The following is a 25729-nucleotide window of genomic DNA, read 5'->3' on the forward strand; positions in this document are numbered from 1 at the left end:
TAGGCTCATGTTGTACATTGGATAATTTAGTTGTTCTGTACAATTCCTGTCCTGAACTACTGTATCTAATAGTTCCGCTATCTGTATACTGTTTAGTGACATTCTATTTAGTAGCTATGACATGATTACAAAACAGAATGGCAGATATTTATAGTAATAGTAAATTTCAACAGGTGGTAAATGGTAATTAGGAAAAAACGTAATGATTATGTAAATACAATTCTTAACTTTTTATTGTGAGTCCTGCAGAGCATGGTGCATAAATCCTTCGTCACCAGTTTGTACTTTTTTCCCCCCAGTTGATGTCCATCAGCGTGTTGGCAGTTTCCGCTTGGATGAGGGACTACCTAAATAATGTTCTGACTTTAACTGCAGAAACAAGGTAGGCTTTATAAATAATGATTGATTTCTTTCATCAGGGTTTCCTCAGACACTAGTTTCTAAGTAACTCTGCCCTAGGCTGTTTAGATGGTAGTGCTCATCCACGATCATTTGGAAAGTTTTTCCTGCCCATGGCAACACTTGCACTTTCCAGCATTCTCATTAAGGTGTGCCACTGGTTCTAGAGGACACTTCTGGTTACGGTAATACCTCTCGCCTGTCCTTCTGACAGTGTGCCAGCCGTGTCATATTTGTGTATAAAGGACGACACAGCTACTTTTCCTTAAGAAAATGATCGCCAACTTCTTCTTGCCCTCATATTCCTGAGCTAATGAAAACCAAACCCCAAATGTCAGTTTCTTACCCAGTTTCAAGGATTGACCCACTAACATCTCAAGGGGCAAATTACTTAACTTCTCTGAGCCTCAGTTTCTTCATCTCTGAATGGGGATTGTATTATATACCACTCTGAATTTTCCTAAGGATTAACTGAGATACATTTCTATAAAGTCCTTAACACGATGGAGCTTAGTAAGCACTGTGTAACGGTCGTTTTTTGTTATCTTAATTATTACTCTTACTGTTATGGCTCTAGTTAATAATTTTTTCATAGTCTTAGCAGAAAGCATCTTCCTCCCTTCCTTTTAATTCAGACCAATTTCCCTTCCATAGCAGTGTTTCGCATCTTTGGGAAAGGTCATTTGTTGGGGAGAAAGTGCGCACTGCATATGGAGTCCCAGACCAGAGAAGAGTAGGGAGAGTCTTCTCTGTTAAGAAATGGTGAAAAGGGTTTCCCTGGTGGCGCGGTGGTTAAGAATCCGCCTGCCAGGGCAGGGGCACGGGTTCGAGCCCTGGTGCAGGAAGATCCCACATGCCACAGAGCAGCTAAGCCTGTGTGCCACAACTACTGAAGCCCTCACGCCTAGAGCCCATGCTCCGCAACAAGAGAAGCCACCAAAATGAGAAGCCCGTGCACCGCAACGAAGAGTAGTCCCTGCTCGCCGCAACTAGAGAAAGCCCGTGCGCAACAACAAAGACCCAATGCAGCCAAAAATAAATAAATAAATAAATAAATAAATTTATAAACAAAAAAGGAAATAGTGAAAAGTCTCATGTGGTTTCCTCAGGTTAAGGCTTCAGAGCTAATATTAGATCGACTTTTTACTGACGACCCCTATCTTATATTTTAAATGAGCTGAGGTAGGAAGGCTACCACTTGTATAAAAAACTAAACCAAACAAGACAAAAAAATAAAACAAGCAAGAAAATTGGTGATTGTTCAGTGATTTTGAAGATAGAAATCCAGTCATCAGCTTTGAGGCGTGATGATTTAAAGGATTATTAACACAAGTCAGTTGTGTCTTGTACTATGTCTTGGGGGCATTTTGGTTATATTTTATTTATAATATGACATTATCGTTCTTCTTTCAGGGTAGAGGAGGCTGTCATCTTGACTTATTTTCCTGTGGTTCATCCGGTCATGATTGCTGTTTGCTGTTTCCTGATCATCGTGGGGATGTTAGGATACTGTGGAACAGTAAAAAGAAATCTCTTACTTCTTGCATGGGTATGGTGTTTATATCTTCTCTTTATTGTGGTTAAAAAGACCAACCAGTAATGTATTATTGGTTCATCAGTGCACAAGATTACATGCTTAGGGAACTGTGATAGCAGTTTCCTAATCTGTGGTCATTGTTCAACATCCTGTGAGAAGGGAAGCGTTCTTTCCATGAGAGACGATTTCAGTACAAGTATTTGCTGTACTCAGAAGATGAGGTGCGGAAATATGTACAGTATTTAATTATTTCACTCAGGCCATGTGTTGACATTTTCATTTGAAAGTACGAATTTTTTCTAGTGTCACGGACCTTATTACCACTCCAACAGGCCCCTCGGGACTAGAACTGAGACGTCATAATGGAACTCTGTTTCTTTCTCTCTTTTCTTGTTTTAAGCAAACCCACCACTTAAACCCATGTGGAAATTCAGGCGGTGAGGTAGCAAACAGACATCATAATCCCGGCACTGCCTTTACATAGGTTAGTGGATGTGAGTCTCAGTTTCTATAGTTTTAGTGTTTTGTGAGGCTCAGTGTTTTTAAAAATTCTGGAACAGTTGGACTAAATTACTCCTTAAGTTCCCTTTAGCACTCAAACTCTGTGATTCCAAAATCTATGATTATGCGTTTAATTCAAAAATTAGCAAACCCTCTTTTAACATTAAAAACTTGAGTCAATTAAAAATACAGTTTACATATAGATTTTTGAAGCTCACTGAGTGTATAAAATATTATATGGTAGCGGCACCAGGGGCTTGAGGCTGCTAACATGTAATTGCAGACATACCAGATTCCTAAAAAGTAATTCATTGAGTATATTCCTTTCTTCGCAGTAGTTCTCAATGATATCTGTGCGCTCATTTCTTGTAGGGAACTTAAAAAAAAGGTTTTTTTATGGTGTGCTGATAAGCTGGATATCTGAGCAGAAAAAAAGCCCTGATTTGTAGCATTTGAAGATTTCTGCAATGTAAATACTCCCAGCATGGTCGATTTCAGGCTACCACCTTGCTATTACTGAATGCAGAGCTGGGGAGAGATGAGCACAGATCGGCTCTTGGGAGCCAGCTCCTGCACACCAGGGCTTGACTAGCTGCCGTCCCAAGCCCATTAAAACAGACTCTTAGTGTGAAGCTGAGCTAAAGCTTTGCATTTCACAGGAGCAACCTGTGCTAATGTATTACTTGGCTTCGTAGAGGATAACTCTTCAGGTCCATGATTGGAAAACAGAAAATGCTGCAGAAAATAAACCACTCTCAGAGAAAGGGGACATGCCCATTGCCTTACTTCTGTTCACTTTGGTATACAATGCTTTTGACTGTATTTTATTGATAATATGTCGTTAATTTTCTTCTCTCAGGGGAGAGGAGGTGGAAGGGTTTGGAACCTTATGTTGCAATTCAAGAAATTTGGACTATAATTTAAACAAACTAAGGGACTTACTTTATATGAAACTTACAGTTTAAAGGATGGATACGGTATTGAAACTCAAAAAACAAAAAAATCTCAGAATCCTTTTTTAAAACCACAATCTTACAATGATGTCCTATGTGTACAACCAGTATTAAATATGGCTGCTGTTCTTCTTCCTCCTCCCAACTGGTATGATTCTGGATGGTCCCTGGACTGTGGAGGTGGGGTGGGGTAGGATAGCGTGTTTCATGGAACTTCAAAGACTTTTAGGAACATATTTTGAAAACCATTTACGCATTCCATTAGATTGCTTGAATGCAAGTAAAACAATTTGACAAATAAGGAGGTAATTTGGGCTCTCCTTGGGGCAGGATGAGTCATAGAGACTTGTGCATGGGAGCTAGTTTGTGATGTTGGAAAGAACCTTATGATGCAAAGGTGACATGGAGAACTGAGGTTCTAAGGGCCAGAAACTTGTTCATTCATTCATTCTTCAAACATTTATGGAGAATATAGGCACTATTAGCCTTTGCCATCAGGCCAGTGTATACACAGTGGATAGACAGACAATTTCACTACTGTCTGACAAAACCTCTAATGAGATTTACTCTGAGTATTGAGGCTAGAGAAGAGCTCCAAGCTCAGTCCCAAGGGGTCAGCCTCTCCTCCAGGAGGACGACTGGCATAGATTGATACTGCTTTATCCCATCCCCGCCCCTTTTGGCGGATGTACTCTTTTCCAAAGCAGCTTTTGGTGAATCGCTGTTCCATGTGTCCCTGGCTGCCATCAGCTCTTGGTTGTTCCTTCCCGTTGACTGTCTGTGGCAGTTTGTTTCCCATTCCCATCGGGCTGCCTGTCTCCTCCTAGTAAGTTCCTAGATGTTAACTCTGTCTAAACCCAGCACAGCCTTTCCTTTGCTTGAAGAATGATCTGTGGTCTCAGCTCCCAATTACCTGTTGCTCGTAACTGATCTGCATCTGATCTGCTTCTCAGGCAGTTTTTTCTCTGCCTTTCTTTCCATAGCCTCCTTCTCTAAACAGTTGTCAAATCCTGTAGGTTCTAGTTCTACAATCTTGGGATCCCATCCCTTCTTTTCTTATTTGGAATGCCCAGGTTCAGGCTCTCCTGACTTTTTTTTTTTCCTTAATTTATTTTATTTATTTTTAAATTTTTGGCTACGTTGAGTCTTCGTTGCCGTGCACAGGCTTTCTCTAGTTGCCGTGAGCGGGGGCTACTCTTCATTGCAGTGCGCAAGGTTCTCATCGCAGTGGCTTCTCTTGTTGCGGAGCACGGGCTCTAGGCGCGCGGGCTTCAGCAGTTATGGCTCGCGGGCTCTAGAGCGCAGGCTCAGTAGTTGTTACGCACGGGCTTAGTTGCTCTGCAGCATGTGGGATCTTCCTGGACCTGGGATTGAACCCATGCCCCCGGCACTGGCAGGCAGATTCTTAACCACTGCGCCACCAGGGAGGTCCCTCTCCTGACTTCTTGCTGAAACAGTGCAGAGCCCCCTAACTCAACTTCCTGCCTCTGTTGTCTCCTAATTTACCCCAAACCAGTGCGGCCGGTTAATACAATGCAACAGTGATCACATTACTCCTCTGTTCCTTGAAACAGAAACCCTGAAAGACTGCTGGTTGGGTAATGAAGTGTTTAGAGACACTTCAATCTTGCATCAAGCTCTTCTGCAATCAAACCTTCATCTACCATTTTTAGCTTTCTTACCTACTTCATTTTCTGACTGTTCTTTCCTGCTCTTATTCCTGCTGTCCCTTAGCTGGGAATGTCTTCTTAATGCTTTTGTTTCAGTACTACCAGCCCATTACAATTTGCCTGAAATACTACCTCCTGAAATTGTAATAATGACAAAGATGATGATGATAATCAAAGTAGTTAACATTTCTCATGTGTTTACAAACTGTAATGCTTTCAGACTCGTAGAGGTTTAAATGAAATTTGTATATGAAGGGCTTTACATTAATTAATCAATTTCGAGATAGATACTATTATTATTCCCATAATATAGATGAGGAAATGAAGCACAGATCGGCTCAGTGATTTGCCTGTTTGCGTAGCTAGTAAACGGAGTATATGGGATTCAGATCATCACAGTCTAGTTCGAACAACATGTTTGCAACAACTTCACTATTTTACTCTGTAATTGCTGCCTTTTCTTAAATGCTTAAGTATCTTAGTATTATTTAATTATTAATACTTAGTATATCTTAAGGATTAGGTATCTCACATTGTATAAAACATTTTTCCTATGATCTTTCATTTTAAACTCAACAGCAATCATCTAAGATAGATGATTGCAAATGAGGTTCAGAGAGGTTCAGTAATATGTCCAAGGTCACTGAGCACTAGCAGGTAAAGCTTTGATTCGGACCTCTGTGTTTCTGACTGCCAAGCCCATTCTCATTGGGCCTTTGCCGATGTCTCCAACAGACATGTCTCAACTTTTGAAGTCCAGTGCATTTCTCCTATTATAAATTTCCCTTATTTTTATAACCAGCCCAAACTGCCAGACTACAAACAACTTGATAATATGAACCAATCATCTTGCCTATTGCTTTAATAATTTTTTATGAAATCGAGTAATAGACAGGAAATTAGAACAGTAGAAGTGGCCAGCACATCAGATAGGGAGGATGGTGCCTGGAAGGCAGTGAAGAGGGTGAGATTCTAAGGGAGGAGCCTGGCTCTTACATGGGTTTCGACAACAGTGGCCTGTTAAAGGGGTGAGCGCTAAGGCAGGCTACCACAGGATGTTAGGTCTTCGGCAAATATTTGCAATGCAACTCACATGATTTCTTCCTTTGTGTCCTTTAGCTTTTTATCCTAATTTTTTTTTTTTTTTAATTAGGAGGTTCCTTAATTTTGGATGTAAATGTTTAAATAAGCCCAATGCATTCAATCCAACTGGTCCATTTCCTTGTACTCAAAATTGCGCTTCACTTTTAAGACCTGTAAACCAGATTAGAGAAGAAAGCTTTTTTTTTTTTTTTTTTTAAAGACCACCAGTATCTCTGAGAGCTGCCACAACTCTTGAATGATTACTAAGAAAAGGTCTGGCAACTGGGCTGTGGTGCTGTTTAAGCAGAAGTCAAAATGCCATTATTCATCAGACTGATCAAGAAAAAGTGAGAGAGGCTCAAAACAGATCTTTATAACCGACCTGCCTTCCCACGCTCACCCTTCCAGAAAAACAACTGCAGGCTAAGAGACCAACTGTAGGAAAACATTTCTGGTGAATCTTGGTCATGAAGTTGACCCTTTTATTGAATTATAGATGCAGATTGTTAAAACACCCTAATTTAAGTTTCCTAAATAAACTACAGGACATCCAATTAAACTTGGCTTTCAGATAGACGACAAATAATATTTTCGTATAAGTATGCCCCATGCAATATTTAGGATATACATCTACTAAAACATTATTTTTTATCTGAAACTCAGATTTAAATGAGCGTCTTGTATTTTTATTTGCTGAATTTGGCAACCCTACTCTAACCAGATTTGTTCTTAATAAATATGAAACTGTCACAGAACAGAAACTTTTATATACATATAGGAGGATATTACAAGTAATTAAATTCTAATTATATTGGGAAAACAAGCCAAAATGAATAGGAAGATAAGCTTGAATGTGCCATGACTTTCAAAGTAATTTCGGTAACAGAAATTCCTTTTCTCTTTACAAGAGAAATTGAAGCTAAATGGAAATTGGTTTCAAGCTTTAGATGGGTACTTCCCAAGGCTTTTAGCTGTAGACTAAATGAAATTCATTTGTTATTGCAATTCTACCTTGCTATTAACAGAGGCATTAGGAAAGCAGTGCCAGCTCAGGGGGAATGTAAACAGATTGAACAGACATGTTTACAATATCGACAACAGCTGAATGTCACCGTCAGGAGATCGTCATTTGTCAGAGTGTGATGCTAATATATGCTCAGCTGCCAGCAAACCACAACTTGTCAGGCACTGGTCAGAAATTAAGTTGCCTGTGCCTTACATGTTTAAGATCAGTACCTTGTATTTAAAAGGGAAGGTTTTTTTTTTTTCACTTTTATTATCCCAGAGAATTTGCACATAGCTAGTGATTGTGTGGAAGCACTTTTAAAGCTTTCTTAAAATAGCCAGTGGTTGAACCAGATTTGAACTGATTCTCTTAAGAGAAATCAAGTACGTTTTTAATGGCCATGGAGAAATTAACCATCCTCAGTTTTCTGTTGTTTAAAATCATAATGCAAAACGGGAATATCTTTAAATAGTAGTTAATTTTCTACTGACTCTGTTTAAGTCTTTCTTTTAAGTAGTTATACATTTAATAATTATACAACTACTTATAACCCATTAAGTTAAAATTAAATTATTAAGTTAAATATCTTTATTATTTGCTATTTATAGTTTTGGTTGCTAGCCTAGCACCTTTATTTCTAAATCAAAGTCCATCATATCATTGATTGCATGTTCATCTGCCCAGAGTTTCACTCTGTTTTCTCAGAAAATACTTATAGCAACTTTATATGGTTAGACTTATTTTACACCTGAGGGGAAGTAGGACGCCTGAAGATACACACCTGCTAGCTGCTTTCATTAGCATTCAGATTCAGTTTATGCTCCAAGTCTATACGTGTTTCATTCCACCACCCAATGACTGGAATACATTTAATTAATTACTGGCACTATTTCTGTAAAACTTAAATATGCTTCATCTGTAATCCAAGGTATTCAGTAGTCATTCAACTTTTAAAAATATAGTCTTTTAATGTCCTTATTAAGGAAGGAACTCTAAAAATTCGACCATCGTTCTCCCTTATCCTGTCCAAGAATCAAACAACTTCTCTTTCCCTTTCTGCCCTCTTTCCTTCCCCTCTCTTTCCTTTTTCCCTCTGTAAACATATACTGAGTACTCAGTCTGTGATAGACATGAGATACAAAGATGAAATGGGAGACTGCAAAGAAAATATCACAGCACGATACAGTATTAAGGTTATAAATAAATTAGTGTGGGAACCCGGAACAAGGAGAGGTTGGAGATTTCCGGTAGGTTTTGCAGGAGAGTCTTTATTTGAGCTGGATGTTGAAAATGTGTAAGAGTTTTCTGGTGGAGGAGGGAAGCCACGTGAAGAGTATGTGCAAAGATACAGAAGAGTGAAAGAACATGGCAAGTTTAGGCAAAACTTAGAAGTTCCGTGTAGCTATGGTGCCAGTGAAAAGCGCATGAAGTAGACCAACCATGAAGGTCTTTGTAGGAGAGTCTGATGTTATCCCTTGGACTATACAGAGTCAATGGGTGTTTCCAGCGTTTAATGAAATGATAACATTAAGGGCTGGAGGCATTGGGAAGGCTGGTTAGTGGTTATACCCTAGTCTTTGGAAGCCATGCACAGGGTCTGGACTAAGACTTTGGGGACTGAGTGGAAGGCAGCCGAATTCAGCAGACTTTGCTGAGATAGAATTTTTGCACATGATAGTAATGTTTGTATTACTTGACATGAGGAAACGGGGTATTATTCAATATTTATGCGTTTTTCATCTAATAGAAACATATCCCTTCAATATATGCGTTTTATTTTGACATGTTAACTAGAATTCTTTTAGAGCTATAGCTTTAAAATTTAGTTGTTAAACTCACAAAAATTACAAGCAGAGGAAACGGAAGATGATGTAGGCGTTTCTGCATCTGGAGGCTCAGCTTGCACATCTCGGTTTTGTATGCACACAAAGCCCAGGACAGAGCTCCATTAACCTTTCTGTTCCTTAAGTGATGTTGATTTGACTGTCTCTAATTATACCCCGGAAAAGCACATAAGCAGATGTCTCTGAAAGGAAATGTCATGATATTCATGCCCTTAGTGGTGGGTCTTTATGACAGAATCCTGAGTGTTCTTTGGACTTTTTGCTTACTTTAGGGTTTGAAGTATGAATGGCTCAAGGTTTTGTATTTCTGACTTTGGTATAATTTAGGTATACTCTGTCCTGGTAAGCATTTTAAGCTTTGTTATATATTGTTTCTTATTATATACATTTGCGATAGCTTTGGTTAAATATAAGCCGTATAAATCTATACCCACTGATTTGGTGAATATACCTAGTCTGTGCAGAGTTCAGTGACAGATATTTCTCTGGCAGCACGTGCTCTGAAAGGGTGATTCTGCTGTGGATGCTGGTTACAGGTTCAGCAAATGCTACCTTGAGGTTAATTCAGCAATTGTGTAGAGTTTTTGCTTTCACATCTGGGTCCAGGGTCTGTTGACCTCCTTTGACCTAGGTAAAACAGTAGCTATTCATTCAAAATCATATCGGTGTCTAGATGACTCAGGAAACAGAGTTAAGTCAATAGACAAGCAAATGACACATGTAAAAGATGAGAGAATTAAGTCGTTTAAGCTATAATGAGGAAAGTAGCTTTCAGAAAACCTGTATGGAAAAATGATGTTGAATATATATCTGATGAATTTGATGACTAAATAATAGCTTATGAATTAAAGGCTTTTTTCATGAAATTTCATAAATTAAAAAACCCTACTTTTTCAGAATTGTGATCCATATATTTCCCCCTTTATTCATAGAAGGGATTTTTTTTTTTTTTTTTTTTTGGCCTCGCTGCGTGGCACGTGGGATCTTAGTTCCCTGACCAGGGATCGAACCCGTGCCCCCTGCAGTGGAAGCATGGAGTCTTAACCACTGGACCAACAGGGAAGTCCCCATTTCCCCCTTTATTCAGATAAAGGGTTATTACAGCCTCCAATTATATGCTTAGATTAAAATGAATCTTCTCAGCTCACATGACAGAAACACTCATTTAAATTTTATTTAAAATGTATAAACACTGTAGTTGTATCACTTAGTATTCCTCTTAAGCACTACATTTGAATTATTCGGAAATAAGTGATTATCCCTGAACTTTCTTTAGATTACCATTATTTTAGTTTTAAAACTCTAAAATTTGGAAACTACAAGTTTCCACAATATGGTTACAACTATGAAGACATTTTAGAAACATCTTTAAGAAAGTTGGAATTTTATTAGATGATACGTGCCAATGTAAGAATTGTTGCTAGTTAAGTAAAAATATGAATCTTTTCAGTGCCTCTTCTAGGAAACAAGCATTTAAAATATTATAAATTTTCAGGTTCTGTGCAGGGTTTACACAGTTGAGTTGAAGACACGGACTGATAACTTTTAACAAGACTTGGAGAAGTTTGCCTTTTGTGATTAAAATATTTTAATTCTAAAAGTTCTCTTTTGTGTTATTAAAGTACTTTAAAAGAACTGGAAGAAACAATAGATAGCCTTGTTCTACCAAGAGCATTTAATAAAGGGACATGAGGAATCATTTGAACTGAGATCTGAGGGGGAGGGCAGAATTTGGGTGGCTGGTAAATGGACAGAGGTGGGAGAAGGGCCTTTGCAGGGGAAGCAAGGGACTTTGAGGAATTGAAAGGCTAGTGGAGGGAGCAGTTGTGATAAGACTCAGAAGCTCATGGAGTGCTTGGCAAAGGGCATGTGTAGGTCATTGGATAGATGTGTGCCAGGCTTGCAAGGCTGAGACTTGGCTGTGTGACCTAGGGCCAAATTATGGAGATGTCTTGAATATATCTTGTGCACATACTCTGCAGTGTGAAGCTTTGGGAGCTGCAGAGTGATGTGATATGCTCTTTTGCTACATAACGCAGGAAGCAGTGTCTGTTCTTGCTTTCTTCTGGGCCTTTTTCTCATTTACCTGGGAGAAGATAGCTACCTGGTCCTGCCACTCTGGGCTAAGGGGGCTTCACATTTAGAGAACCCTTTTTAATGACGGAAGAGAGAATGGAAGACGTATTTTATTCTAACAATGTGCCTTTACTGATGAAGGAATAAAGGTTTTCAGGTGGGGCAGTCTAGCTAATGCTTTAGAGTTTTTTCCCCAGATGTACATTGTAAACAAAATTTTATTAATCTGGATGTGTTTAATTCAGGTTTAATAGCAAAATTATAGTTAGTAAGCTAAAGTAGGCACCAGGAAACTGGGTGTGGGGCTGGGATGCCCTTAGGGAGACCAGCCAGCCAAGGGCTCTTGTGGAATGGTTAGAACAGTAGTTCTTTGGAATGCTGCCACAATTTCCCAGACTCAGGGGAAAAAAAGTTCCATAAACAATTGACTAGTAGCAGAGGATTGTTGTAGAACTGCTTAACTTGTTTGAGAACAAACTTTTTAAGCATGTTAGAAGCACTTACCTACAGATAATGGATATGCTTCTTTCAAATCATCATTAATCTGTTTATAAAAGCAGGTCTTTAAGGATCTCTACTTTTCAATATTCTTATAGCTAAAATATTTGTTGTAACAAACATGCATTTCTTTAAAATTGATCTGTAATTCATGCTATTTAATTCAACTTGTTCCTTCTACCAATTAGACTGAATTACTGATGTTTGGGCAACTTTGGTGACAATTTAGTGATTTTATCATTATTCACATATGGTTTTCTTTCCCTGAACATTAAGCATGACTGTGGATCGGCTTGTGTTCTTCTACTTAATTATTTTAAAAAAGAAAATACATATTTTTGGTTCAGGAAGAAAGTGCTTTTGCTTGAATAGATTTATCAAGAAGAAAAAAAAAAGAATAAACCTCTTCACTTATAATAAATATTTATATTCGTGGATTTATAAAATTTAATGGAAACATATCCCTTTAATACTCTTTTAACAAATAGGTTTGAGGTTTTTCTGGAGAATGTACAAAGGTAAGTTAAAATGTATATCTTGTCTGAAAATAGAGGTAAAACAAAAGAAAGTGATTTAGAAGATACTTTCACAAATATAGTTATAGAATGATTCAAAAGTTATTGCAGATATTGAAGTATGAATTCCCTTTCTACCTAATAAAATCCTTTAAAATTTCCAATTTCCTAACCTGTTGTCTTGTAAATGATGTTGTCCTGAAGACACTGGTGGTAATGAACTCACGCTCCTCTTGTGTTTGTGAGGTATCTGGCCACGTTTGCATCTGAGAGGCATGAGTTGGATCAGAATTGAGTCTGGTGTTCTTTGACTGTGTTGCTTAGGATACTTCCTCTGTACTTCCCTGCCGAGGTTCTGGTGATGGGGACTCCTGTCTTGCATTCTGAGGAATAGCCCAGTAATACATAGAGACAACCTCTTCCGAGACCAGAAACACCCTGTAAATCTTTTGCAATGGGGCCGAGCATGCAGACTTTAGCTGACCTGGCTTACAAAGCAACAGAAGCTATATACATGGTGACCTGTCTAGCGTGTCCAGTTGCTTTATTGCCTCACCCTTAATGTGTTACCTATCACGATATACATCACTGACCCCGAGAACCCGTAGCCCCTGGCTAAGTCCCTCCGATTTTGGCATAATACATTTCTCTGTCTCAGAGTTTGAACAGCGTGTGAAGCAAATGCTTATTAACCTGAACTTCACCAACATCTTTGATAGAGAAACTAGCTCAGCAAATTACCAGTGTAAATAAAATGGAAAAGGGGAGTAAATTAAGATACATTATTACAAAGATTCTTCTGTGTATTTATTCAAAGGTAAGCATGAACAAAGGACCACAGCATACCGATACTTTCTTACTTTAGCTCACCTTCCTGCATGGGCTCAGGAATGACAAGACTTTGTTTCTTCAAAAACTGGTTTATAGTTCTAGCTTTTTCTAAATTAGACCGTACTCATCTCATTTATAATTCTTAAAAGAAAGGAAATTTAATGCTGCCTTTTCTTGGAAAATTTTGTAAAGACACACAGAACATGGTGAATAATTGGCCTTCAGAAAGTACCAAGCCTGTGTCTGCTATGACATCGTTTTGAGACTTGGCTAAAACAGAGGCTTTGTGTGGGTGTGTGTTCTAAGCACAAGTGCTCTTGGACTGTTAGTAGTTTAGTCCCGGTGGATTCTTAATAGAATGTCAGCCGTTCCATTATCTTGTACAAATATTTGGCACTGGAATTCTCTTATTTACTAACTTTAAGTAATATAATATTTTTAAACCTCCAATCACTGGGAAAGGAAAAATAAACAACTGACATAGAGATACTTAGCACTGAAAGCTTGCAGAGTTTAGCATTTGACAGGGTAGAGACTGGAGTTTATCATTTATCATTTAGTGAATGCAGGCCTTTCATCAAACTCTTTGTTTATTAAAAGAGTTGGTTATGTAGCATGTAGGTAGGAGTCAAAAGGCACCATGTTTTTAAAATATTCAAATGTCCAGTAAAGTATGTTATATTTTGAAATAGTTTTTATTTGTGGAGAAGTGAGGCTCAGGTTGTATTAATGTTCCAAGATAAGCAAATCTGACTTTTGTGGTTTTAAATTATGTTGAATGTTACTTATGAAAAAACAATCTGAGTTTTTAGTTATGAATTAAGAGACTAGCAGATTAAAATAACTTTTACAGTGTTTATACTTTTTACTTCTCACCCAGTGAAATATATTCTCTCTGAGGAGGTACTGTGATATGTGGTTTATTATCTGCTTTGCTCGCACAGAGAAACTTATATATATAAGTGTTTCATGGAAGACATTACAATTTTGTTTTAATGTAAAAATTCTTTTCCAGTTGGCATTTATACAGGAAAACAGTTTGGAGAATAACTGTTTTGTCTATTTATCGTAGGTTGGATATAGGATTTTTTGTTTCCTTTAGATGGTATATATGTCAGAGTCCTCTATCCATAAAGCTGGATATGATGAGGATAAGTTTTATATCAATAGAACATAGTTCCTATTAAAAAGCTCTTCGTAATTGAAAGTATCTTTTCCTATGTTTCTCAACTGCTTATAAAGTTTAATATTCTCAATAAATTGATTGGCTTTGTTAGGGCAGATTGCTTTCTTCTTTTCATTAGATTGATAGAAGCTAGAAAGGAAAAATTTAAAATAAACCTATTTTCCCCAAAGTGAAAATTATTTGAAATATTTTGTGCAAAACAAATATTACTTTCTTTGAAATTTTATTAAATCAATTATTAACAGTACATAAGTAATAATTTCACTTATTAGTGTTTTTATGAAAGTTCAATTTAATGAACTGTTAAGCACTCATTGGCTATATGACATTATATTTCATTATAAAAATTGTAAAATATGAATAAAAACAAAAGTTAATTTTGCTATTAACTTTAAAAGAAGCTGATCTGACTGACTTAATGTAAGCTCAAAACATAAAAAGAGATGGAATTATTGAGATAAAGTGTCAAGGAATTTGATATAGTAGTTAAAGCAGCATTTGTGCCTTTAATTAGGCATTATTTGGAGGAGGGAAAAAGGAATTTTTTTTGCCATCCTTAAAATTTTGATATTACTGGTAGTCTTTTTTTTTTTTTTTCCTACTGGAAAAGGTCAAAGATGGGATTGTAGGTGTTTTAATTCAAAGACAAGAAAGGTTTTGTAAATACCCATGTGAACATGTACTTGTGTGCATTTGTGTTCAGTAGTGGGGGGCGTCTATAGATGATGGATTGTGAGGTATTGCTAACACCACTGCCAACATCCGTGATATAATATGTACTATGTGCCAGCCACTATTGTATGTGCTTTACATGTATTGGCTCATTAAATTCTCCCAACTATACTATAAGGTTGCCACGATTGTTATCTCCACTTTATAGATGAGGACGCGGAGACACAGAAAGGTTAAGTGATTTGCCCAACTACGAAGTGGTAGAGCTGGGATCTGAATCCAGGATGCTTGGCTCCAGGAACTGTGCTCTGAAAAACTTAGTGTTCTGTTGCCTCTCAATGTACCTAGCTCCATTTTCTCTTTTCAAAAATACAGCTAATGATATTTTTGTAATATGTTTTGAGGAATAACTTATACAATGTATATATATCTTTGACATAATAAACGCACATACATACATTTACACATACACATATATACCTATAAGAATACTTGATTTTTTACATACTTTTTATATACTTTTAATTTTGTATACTCACAATACTTGATTATATATACAAACGTGTGTTTCTTGAGCAAATAAACTAAATCCAAGCCTCCCTTCTTGAACGAAATTGCCCATAACATAGAGTTCTAAACTTCAAAATTTTGTGACTGAAGTGAATTCTCCAAGTTGGAAAATAATCCAGCTCACATTGATTTGAGCAGACTGCATGTGTGGTTTTATGAGCAATATTGCAGGAGACATTCAAATTTCCAAATAGGGTCTAGTGAAAGAGACCTCGCGGGGGGCGGGGGGGGGGGCGGGTCTGTAAATCACATTTAAGTATAAACTTTTTGTATTTTGTTATGGCATCCCTATTTTCAGCTAGTGAAGGTACATTTAGCAAAAGGATGACAGCACCTGAGTATAAGTTTCCAATTGCCACCCCCCTCCTTTACTCCCAATAACCATGAAGTGTAATTGGGCTACTTATAATTTTCAGCCTTTTTGAATAACCTTTTCTGTGTAAAACATATAAAATCCTCCAGCTACCAGCGTCTTTCTCTTGATTGTCGAGTCTTTGGGGCAGGGCTGCTGTTTGTTTTAATTTTATTTTTACTTTTATCAGAGTGCGTCATACGCAAAATGTAAATTTAATTCCAAAATACTTCTTATGAAAAATAGTAGTCCTCCACCTTTATCATTTTCCACTGCTAAGAACGAGGCAACTGCTTTCAATTTTTGTTTTTTTCAGATTCCCTTGGAATTTACTTCCATATCTCTAAATCACATATTTATCTAACTCTTCTCATTCTTTTAGTTTTAAGCCCTATCCATTGACGTCTGTGCAAGATGAGGAACTGGTATCTTTTCCTGTCCTCAGTGCCGTACCACCCCCCAGCCCCGCCCCATGCATACTTCCTGTCTCAGCTCGACACAGATATATTATCATTTTGGTTAGAACAGTGTTTACATGCTCATGACTACGTAAGTGTTATTCACAGATGGGCCAGGTAAATTACCAGGTTTACTTTTTTCTTTCTGGAATAATACTTTGGGTTTGTTTTTTTGGTTTTTTTTTTGGAATTCATAACTCTCCTTGTTTTCTATGTTTTTCTGTCTAAATCAACTCAACTCTAAACTTCCCCTGGTGTACGTTTTCTCTTCATATATTCAAATATTTGGGGTATTCTATCGATGATTTCTTTTTTTTTTTTTTTAAGAAATCTCTCAGCACGTTCTAGACCCACTCCAGTCTAGACTGCTGAAGCTGCTGCCGTCATGCGATACCCCCTTTACTACCATTCTGAGATTTCCTTTGCCTCCCTTTTGTTTTAGATCCCTTGTTTCCTGGAATCCAAGTCATTGTCCTACTCTGTTTAGTCTCTCATTTGAGGTAGCATATCTTCCAGTAGTTTCCTGAAAAACATACATAGGAAATACATTTTTTAAAAAGCCCGCATGCCTAAAAATGGCTTTAAATACCCTTACAGGTTAATTCCTTTTTTTTTAAATTTTAATTTTATTGAGGTCTAGTTGAGTTACAATGTTGTGTTAGTTTCAGGTGTACAGCAAAGTGATTCAGTTCTACATATACATATATTCATTCTTTTTCAGATTCTTTTCTCATACAGGTTATCACAGAATATTGAGTAGAGTTCCCTGTGCTATACAGTAAGTCCTTGTTGGTTATCTATCTTACATATAAGTAGTGTGTGTATGTTTTTTTCTTTTTTTGAATTTTTGAATTTTATTTTATTTATTTTTTATACAGTAGGTTCTTATTAGTTATCTATTTTATACATATTAGTGTATATATGTGTATGTTAATCTCAAGCTCCTGATTTATCCCTTCCCCCCATGTTTCCCCTTTGGTAGCCATAAGCTTGTTTTCGATATCTGCAAGTCTGTTTCGGTTTTCTAAATAAGTTCATTTGTATCGTTTTTTAAAAATTAGATTCCACATAGGAGTGATATCATACATATGTCTTTCTCTGTCTGACTTAACTTCACTTAGTAAGATAATCTCCAGGTCCATCCATGTTAATTCTAATGGCTATAGAATTATAGGTTGGAAATCATTTTTTTTCCTCAGAATTTTGAAGACATCCTCCTGCTGCCTCTAGCTTCCAATATTTTATTGAGAAATCCAATGCTATTTTGGTTTTGAACCTTTGCGGAAAAGGTGTTTAAATTTGAACTCCAATTCTGTTTCCTGTATTCTGCTTTATCCTCGACTATACCTAGTGTCCCCAGTCCTGAGACTCTGTTTTACTGTTTCCACAGAATAACCCCCTAACTTCTTTACTGGTAGGGGTGGGTAGTACCCAGCTACATAGTGTAGGGGAGGGGACCTGAGGGCTCTAACTTCTTCCTAAACAAGTTTTCAACAAATCATCCTCTTTTTAGCCCTACTTTCATCCACTTCTGCAAGTATCCAGGGCTGCCAGCACCTACGCATTTGGAGGGGCTCTGTATGTGAATCAGGTTGTTCCCTACTTTCTCCACTACTGATTAAGCATTCAGCTTTTGGGGGACTGCTGAGAAATTTGCTACTCATCTGTTTGTTTTGTACCTTCCCAAATATACTTGCTGTTGTCTTCTTTTCCTTTTCCTTTATCTCTGGGTTTATGTCTTTTAAAATATCCCTTTATTGTTGTTTTGGTGAAGCTTCAACAGGGAGAAGGGATAAGGGCGTGTGTTTAATCTACTTTCTTTAGTGGGAAATCCTCGGGAGTGGGGGAGGTGTCAGGGAAGCAGCTCGTTTTTATAAATGAACGTTTCTTTCAGAAAAGACCTCCTGGAGATTTTATTATTTTGTCTGTACACATATAACGAGATGAAATAATCTTTAATACGGGAAATGAATCCCCCTTATTTCTACTGGAGGGCGCATTGACTTACAAGTCACCAAGGGTTAAATAGGAAGGTGGGATTTCATGCCTTTACCTTCCTCCTCAAATACATCCAGGGGACAAAGGGACTAGTTAAGCTATGCCATTCTTGCCGTTCTGTGGCCAACCTTTATTTAAAATAACAGACGAATTGATTTCAGTATTTTTAAAAAAGAATTTGGTTTCCCACCCTCCACGCCCTTCCTGCCCTAGTTTCCTAATAAAGATCTTTTGAAAAATACCAGCTATTTTCTCACTGGACAGGGGTTTTACTAAAGATTTTACCAAATAACTTGTGGCTTTAGATGACTCTTTAGAGTGAGTGACACTAACAGTCTTTAGGAAGAAATGAACGGTTTTACTTGTGTCATCCTCCAGTCATAGTTGCATCCATTCAAGAAATATTCACTGAGTACATGTTCTATGCCAGGCAGTATGTTAAGTATTTAAAACATAATATCTCTTGTACTCATGGAGTTTATATTCTAATAGATACTACGATATGGTTAATAGCGGCTACCCTTTAGGTAATGCTTCCCGTGGGACAGCACTCTACCTGGTTGTATCCTTAGTGCAACACTGCAAGGTAATTTTAACATTCTCATGTGACAGATGAGGAAATTGAGGCTTAGTGGTTTGCCCAAGGTCATCCAACTGGTATGTAAAGGAGCCAGAATCTGAAGCCAGGTCTATTTTATTTCAAAGCTCATGTTCTTCCATTTGTATAGTTGAAAAAAGTCAACAAAGAAATTTCACCTACGGTGTTTTATCTAATCTTCTGTTATCTAAATCAGTGAGGACACTCATTTTTGAACTGAAAGGTAATTATTCTCAGCTTGAGAGATTTGGTGAAAAAAAAATCACTAATTAATTGCATCATTTTGAGGGTATATCTTATTATCAGCTTGCCTTACTTGATGCAGTTTTTTCATGAACATATGTTTAGGGATAAAACTTATAGAACACAAATTTTAGTTTAATTACAGTAGAAGAACTTAGCTATTTTAAGAAAGTCTGTATCAAATAATTTTTAAAGCAAATAAAATAGTTTGTTAATGCAAATAATTGCATTCTAAGTCCCTTGTATAAACACACTTTCTCAGGCTTTATTTATTTAAAATGTTCAGTTGATAGTAGCTCAGGAAAGATGGGGAGAGTCTGCATATTGTTCCTTTTCTTTAACTATGTAAATTGTCTTATATGTTTAAAGGCACACTGAACTATCATACTATAATCCTCCAGAAAGACACATAGTAAAGCAGAGAGGCAATGTAGAACAGAAATGTGTAAGCAAAGTCAAGGGGAGTCAAATGTTAACAAGAAACTCAGAGCTCAAATTAGTCAGAGAAATTCAAGGAAACCTGAAATTGGTTTTTTCAGTTGGTAAGCTGATCATTATTTCCACTGACATTTATTAAATACCTGCTGTGTGACAGGTCCTGCTTCGGCACTGGGAATAAAATAATGTTTACGAACAAGATCCCTGCCAGTCAGAACCGATGGTCTGGCAGGTTAGTGAGCGCAGTGAATTGTGCGTGAGGCAGCCAACTGGTTTAAAAGCTGAAGCCTCTGAAGCTTGATATACAGGAGACAGAGATACCCTGACACACAAGGGGAAGGAGAAGGGTAAAATGGTAAAGAACAAGAGATGAGATACTGGAAAACGATGAAGAAGAAACTGCGGCACACGGCAGCGAATGAAGGTCAAATCCAGGAGGAAAGGACAAGTCCATATTGGATTGTATTTCACAAACTAGTTCAGAATTGCATTTGTATAATGCTTTACAAATTCAAAATTTAAAATTTTCCAAAACAATTTCCCATGTGTCAAATCAGCCTTGATGATAACAGTGAAGAAGACTTTATTTTTATCTTCATCAGACAGATGAGCAAACTGAAGTCAGGGCAGTTCAATGATTTTCCAGAGATCACAGAGTTTGTTTCAGAGCTGGCTTTGAACTTCAGTCTGCTGACTCCAAATTCAGAGCTCCTTCCACCGTTCTAGGACAGCACTCATGGAGGAGAGGGGTGAGTTGCTCTGCAGACTAGATTGGTACAGACCATCTCAGCAAACCACGTGTGTTGGGCAAGTAAGGACTTGACAGACACATACTGACAGCATTAGGAGAGATGTACACATGTTTCAATAATGCTGAAGACAGCAGATGGTTTTGTAGTGAAATGTGATATGTATGTACCCTACCTACCATAACAAAGCTCAACGGGAGTTGTTGCTTAATTCTTTGCTGGCTTTGTTTTATTTAAACTGTGGATTAACACCAAGTTTTATAGATGCCTCACTCAGATCCAGCTCTTAAACTAGTGACTGAGTGATTCTCTGTGCAGTGATGAACTTGAGGATGACTAGGACTCAGAGCTCACTGAAAAAGAAAATGTAGGCGTAAATGCAGTTGATCTGTGTGTCTCGTATTAAGGATAGATTTGACAATTAAAGTTTTCCTTGGACTTAGACTGGATGTAGGAGGCTAATACAGTGACCACGAAGCAAAGACAGCTGACCAGGAAGCTGCAGAACCATCTGTAAAAAAAATATTTTATTTGAATTACATTTTAGATTTAATTTGCTCCAAGAAAGTTTTCTGATGTTGATGAAACTTGTATTTTCAATATCAAGGTCAAATAGATCTGTGCCCCGAGTATAAGTGGAATAAAGACAGAGGAATTGTTTTATATGGCAGAACATGTATCAAATAAGACCATCAAATCTGAAAGATGCATTTCCCCAGTTGAAATAGTGTCCAACTCAGATGGATCTTACCCCTTCTCTCCCATGATTGGTAATCTCAGTTTTGAGTTTGTAATGAGAAATTGTTTTAGATATACATGCTTTACGTATACATCCCTGGAGATACTTAAGTTATGGTTTTGCTAGTCCATTGTAAAGCTCACTCTAGGAAGTCAAGGTGACATCATGCCTGTAGTTATTATACTGTTGTTTGCATCCAGTAGCCTGGAGAGCCACTCAGGTATTGCATGTACTGTGTACATCGGGGCACTTACCCTGTGCCGGGGGCCTTTCTGCGGTGTAGCACAGGCATTGTAAGCCAGTCAGTAACTCCAGCAGGCAAGAAGTGAGAGAGGTGACCGAAATGGGATTTAAAAGGATTCAAAGTCAATCCAGAAATCTGCATGGTTATCCCCAAGGCAAAGTCAGGGTATGTCCTACCTTTTTCCACTAGTAGCACACATAATTCTCACCCATGTCCATGTTTCATGTTTAGAGACATCTTGCCTTTATCAGGCTGTTTTGGTTTTCATTGTAATCAGAAGTCAATTTTGAAAAGAATTTAGGTTGGAGATCTGAGAAAGCAAAAGTATCCCATAGTGTAACTTTTTTTTCTGGAGTCTCACTCTTTCCTAGGGTCTTAACAAAGATAAGAACATTTATCTAGCATATAGTTATTGAACATTTTGGACTTTTTGTAACATAAGTTGCAGATATAGTAGTGTTCATGTCTAGACATCTCTTAAGTATTAAGGTGAATTTGGAGAAAAACTGACTTGGAGTACTGTGTTCACGAAATTTCTTCTAATTATTTTAAGGCTAAAATCTTCAAAGTAAGGCAATACTTGGAAACGAGATCTGAGTAGACTGAAGCTGACCAGGAGTACTACATATGCTGAAAGTAAAAGGGCTTGTAAAATGGGATCAGCTCGGTGCTTTGTGACCACCTAGAGGGGTGGGATAGGGATATTCACTTTGCTATAAAGCAGGAACTAACACACCATTGTGATGCAATTATACTCCAATAAAGATGTTAAAAAAAAAAAAAGTAGTTCACAGAAAACTTTTTGAAAATATACATGGAAAAATATACATTTGTTCATGTAACTATGCATTTAGATTAAATAATAAAAGGATTATAAAAATGAAAAAAAAAGAATATTACTTTATCTTTTGTATCAAATTATACTTTTTAAGCATGTTTTTGTCTAAGAGATTTTATAGCTATATATTCTTTATTTTTTATATGAAGGAAGCATATTAAAACTAATAACAGTAATTTATATTTTTAAATCAGAAGGGATATATCATGGAAGTAATAGAAAATCAGCTCAAATTTCTGTCTCTTTTATTCTTCCCTTCCCTTCTTTGGCAAAAATTATGAGCACAGAAATGACATTCAAGTCTTGAGGGCTCACAATCCTAAATCAGTCCATTTTTTCCCATTTGCCTGCTACCATCCTAATTCAGCAATCTTTTATTTAGTTGCACTGACCACACCCTTGCTTTCCTACAGGTCATTTTCCACAAAAGAGCCAGAATTATGTTTTCATAATGCACATCACACCATGTCACTTGCTAGTGAATTTCACGTAGAATACACTTAGAATGAAATCCAAAAGCCTTTCTCTGGCCCGCGAAGATCTGGCCCTTTGGACCTCTCAGTGTCATGTGCTTCACCCACTCTCCCCATCCCACCCGCTTCTGCATTTCCGTTACCACTGAGTTCTTAAATTAACTAGCTCACCTGCAAGGTGGCCTTGGTCTTGATCTTTCCTCTTCCTGGATTGCTTTGCCACACATCTTATCAGCTTTGCCTTCTCCTTGACGCTACTGAGTCATCTTCAAGATCACCTTCATAAGGAGGCCTTTCTGGATCACCCAGTCCGAGGCAGCTCCCAGTCTCTTTCCATTGTATCACTGTGCTTTTTGTTTAACTTTTCTTTTTTAAATTTTTTATTGAAATATAGCTGATTTACAATGTTGTGTTAGTTTCAGGTGTACAGCAAAGTGATTCAGTTATACATATATATGTATATATAGCTATCCTTTTTCAGATCCTTTTCCCTTATAGGTTATTACAAAATATTGAGTAGAGTTCCCTGTGCTATATAGTAGGTCCTTGTTGGTTATCTATTTTATATATAGTAGTGTGTATGTTTTAACCCCAAACTCCTAATTTATCCCTCCCTCCCTTTCCCCTTTGGTAACCATATGTTTGTTTTCTATGTCTCTGAGTCTAGTTCTGTTTTGCAAATAAGTTCATTTGTATCATTTCTTTTTTAGAATCCACATATAAGTGTATGATATTTGTCTTTACACAAATACTTCACTTCTGACTTACTTCACTTAGTATGATAATCTCTAGGTCCACCCATGTTGCTGCAAATGTAATTATTTCATTCTTTTTTGTGGCTAATGTTCCATTGTATGTATATGTCACATCTTCTTTATCCATTTATCTGTCGATGGAAGTTTAGGTTACTTCCATGTCTTGGCTATTGTAAATAGTACTGCTATGAACATTGGGGTGCATGTATCTTTTCAAATTATGGTTTCCTCTGGATATGTGCCCAGGAGTGGGATTGCAGGATCATATGGCAACTCTATTTTTAGTTTTTGAAGGAAGCTCCATACTGTTCTCCATAGTGGCCGCACCAATTTACATTCCCACAACAGTGTAGGAGGGTTCCTTTTTCTCCACACCTCATTCTGCTTTTGTTTTCATATATGCTTATCTATTCATATATTATGTAAAAAAAATTTATTGAGCACCTACTTTGTGACAAGGAACACAGTAAATTTCTGCCCTTGATAGAGCTGCCATTCCAGTGAAGAGGAATAATCAATAATCATCACTACCCGATCCTCCCACCCTGACTGGCACCATAAATGGAGTGGAGGATTCCTGACAGCAGTGGAGTTGTTTTAATTCTGCTGGAATTAGTGAACTTTCAGAGAGCCTATTCTTTCTCACCCTTTTACTGTTTACTTTTGGAAAGTGACCCCCACAACTGGAGAGGTGGCAAGGGAGAGCACAAAGAACATGGCTGCAGTGGTCACTTTAGGGCTTTAACATTTATTATGCACGATCTTGAGCAAGTCATCTTGTATACTTTTCACATTAATTTCTTCATTTGTAAAATGAGGTGGTCTTATCCATTGAGTGAATTAATTATGAAAGCATTGGATAAATGGAGCACTATCCAAACGACCCACTTAGGTGAGTATTGAATGTCGTCTGCCGATGTCTCAAAATTTGCTGAAATTTTCCCCATCTGTTCCCAAGGGAGGGCGCTTCTTGAATATGTGCCTCCATTTTCTGGTCCTTTGGATAAACAACACTGAATAATATTTAGCTTGTCTCTGATGACCATATTTTACTTTGATTCTATCCTAACAGCATTCATTTTCTGTTCTTCTGCAGTATTTTGGAAGTTTACTTGTCATTTTCTGTGTAGAACTGGCTTGTGGTGTTTGGACATATGAGCAGGAAATTATGGTGAGTTCAAAATGGGCTAAAACCACAGTCTGAAACAATATTCATTCAGCCTTTTAAATCAGAGACTCTGGAGTTGTTAGGCACATGATTATTAATTTGAATGTTCATGCTATCTGGTAACAATGAATATTCCCAATACTTCTGAAATGTAGCATTTTCTTTTCTGTGTCTAAAGCATAGTTCCAAAGCATAATTTGTAATTTTTCGTTTCCTCTATTCCTATATATATCTTTAATTCCACAGATTGCTTAAACATGGATATAATAGACTAAAAATAATATACGTTCTAAAATAATTTTACTATCTTCTGATTGTATAATAGGAAATATTCACATTTGCAGCAGGACTTGAGAAAAGTTGAAAATCGACATGAAAACCTTATAAAATGCTGACTGCAGCTGTACACTGATGGCTAGGAAACATGTACCTTCTGTTTGCAGCAAGCCGAACCATCTTCCAAATTAAGAAGTGTGTGTTAGAATGAATGAGAATAAGAGTTTCTTAACCTTAAGATTTTACCAGTCATGTTCGGTTTACCACTCACACTTCACCTCTGCTCTATTGGGCATTATTACTTATTTAATGTTTGCTCACTTCATTGGTGAAAATTGGTGCATTGATTATCAATGAGGTAGAGCACCTTTGCATGTCTGTGAAGTCTGGCTGTTTTCGTGGTGGCAGGTCAGATTTTTCCACTGTGAGCTTCGTAGAGTAATTCTGTTTCAGGAAGATGATGTTTTTCTTCCCCCAACATGTAGTCTTCGGACTGTCTACAGCAGGAGTCCACCAGGGTGATTCTTTAAAACGCACATTATAGGGCTCTAGGCCAGAGCTGCTCGATCAGAATAGAGGAAAAGGCAGGGACTGGGTATTTGCATTTGTGGCAAGTTCCCCAGGTCAGTCTTCAGCATTTTAAAATTTAAGAGCTCTTAAGAAGCGAAGCAGATTCTTTTTTTTTTTTAATTTAATTTAATTTATTTTTTATGCAGCAGGCTCTTATTAGTTATCTATTTTATACATATTAGTGTACATATGTCAATCGAAATCTCCCAATTCATCACATCACCACCACCCATGAAGCAGATTCTTTTACATTTGTTTCTGAGAGGCATTTTGGCAGTTGTGTAAGAAAATTGAAGACATCTCTGGTACTGATGCAGTTATTAAAGATTCTATGGTGAATCTGCTACTGTACTGTGACACTGTTTTGAATACTAAGTGGTAATTACAGACTAGTGGGTACTCTACATACTTCAGTTTACATGTAAACGATGCTTTGGCACTGCTACACAGCTGGACCCCTCTGAAAACACTCATGCTTTCAATGTGTGA

General features: G+C 37.3%; 1 protein-coding gene across 4 annotated transcripts in view; it reads left to right on the forward strand.

Moving 5' to 3' along the window:
• The window catches only part of TSPAN12 (tetraspanin 12), a 65884-nt gene that overhangs the window by 14465 nt on the left and 25690 nt on the right, over positions 1-25729 (forward strand). For all 4 annotated transcript variants that reach the window (XM_036863824.1, XM_036863827.1, XM_036863825.1 and 1 more), the window contains exons 3-5: positions 300-382; positions 1813-1948; positions 24323-24397. In XM_036863824.1, coding sequence (XP_036719719.1) covers positions 300-382; positions 1813-1948; positions 24323-24397 — 294 coding nt within the window. The remainder of the gene's footprint in view (positions 1-299; positions 383-1812; positions 1949-24322; positions 24398-25729) is intronic.

Source organism: Balaenoptera musculus, chromosome 9 (genome assembly GCF_009873245.2).
Source record: "Balaenoptera musculus isolate JJ_BM4_2016_0621 chromosome 9, mBalMus1.pri.v3, whole genome shotgun sequence".
NCBI lineage: Eukaryota > Metazoa > Chordata > Mammalia > Artiodactyla > Balaenopteridae > Balaenoptera > Balaenoptera musculus.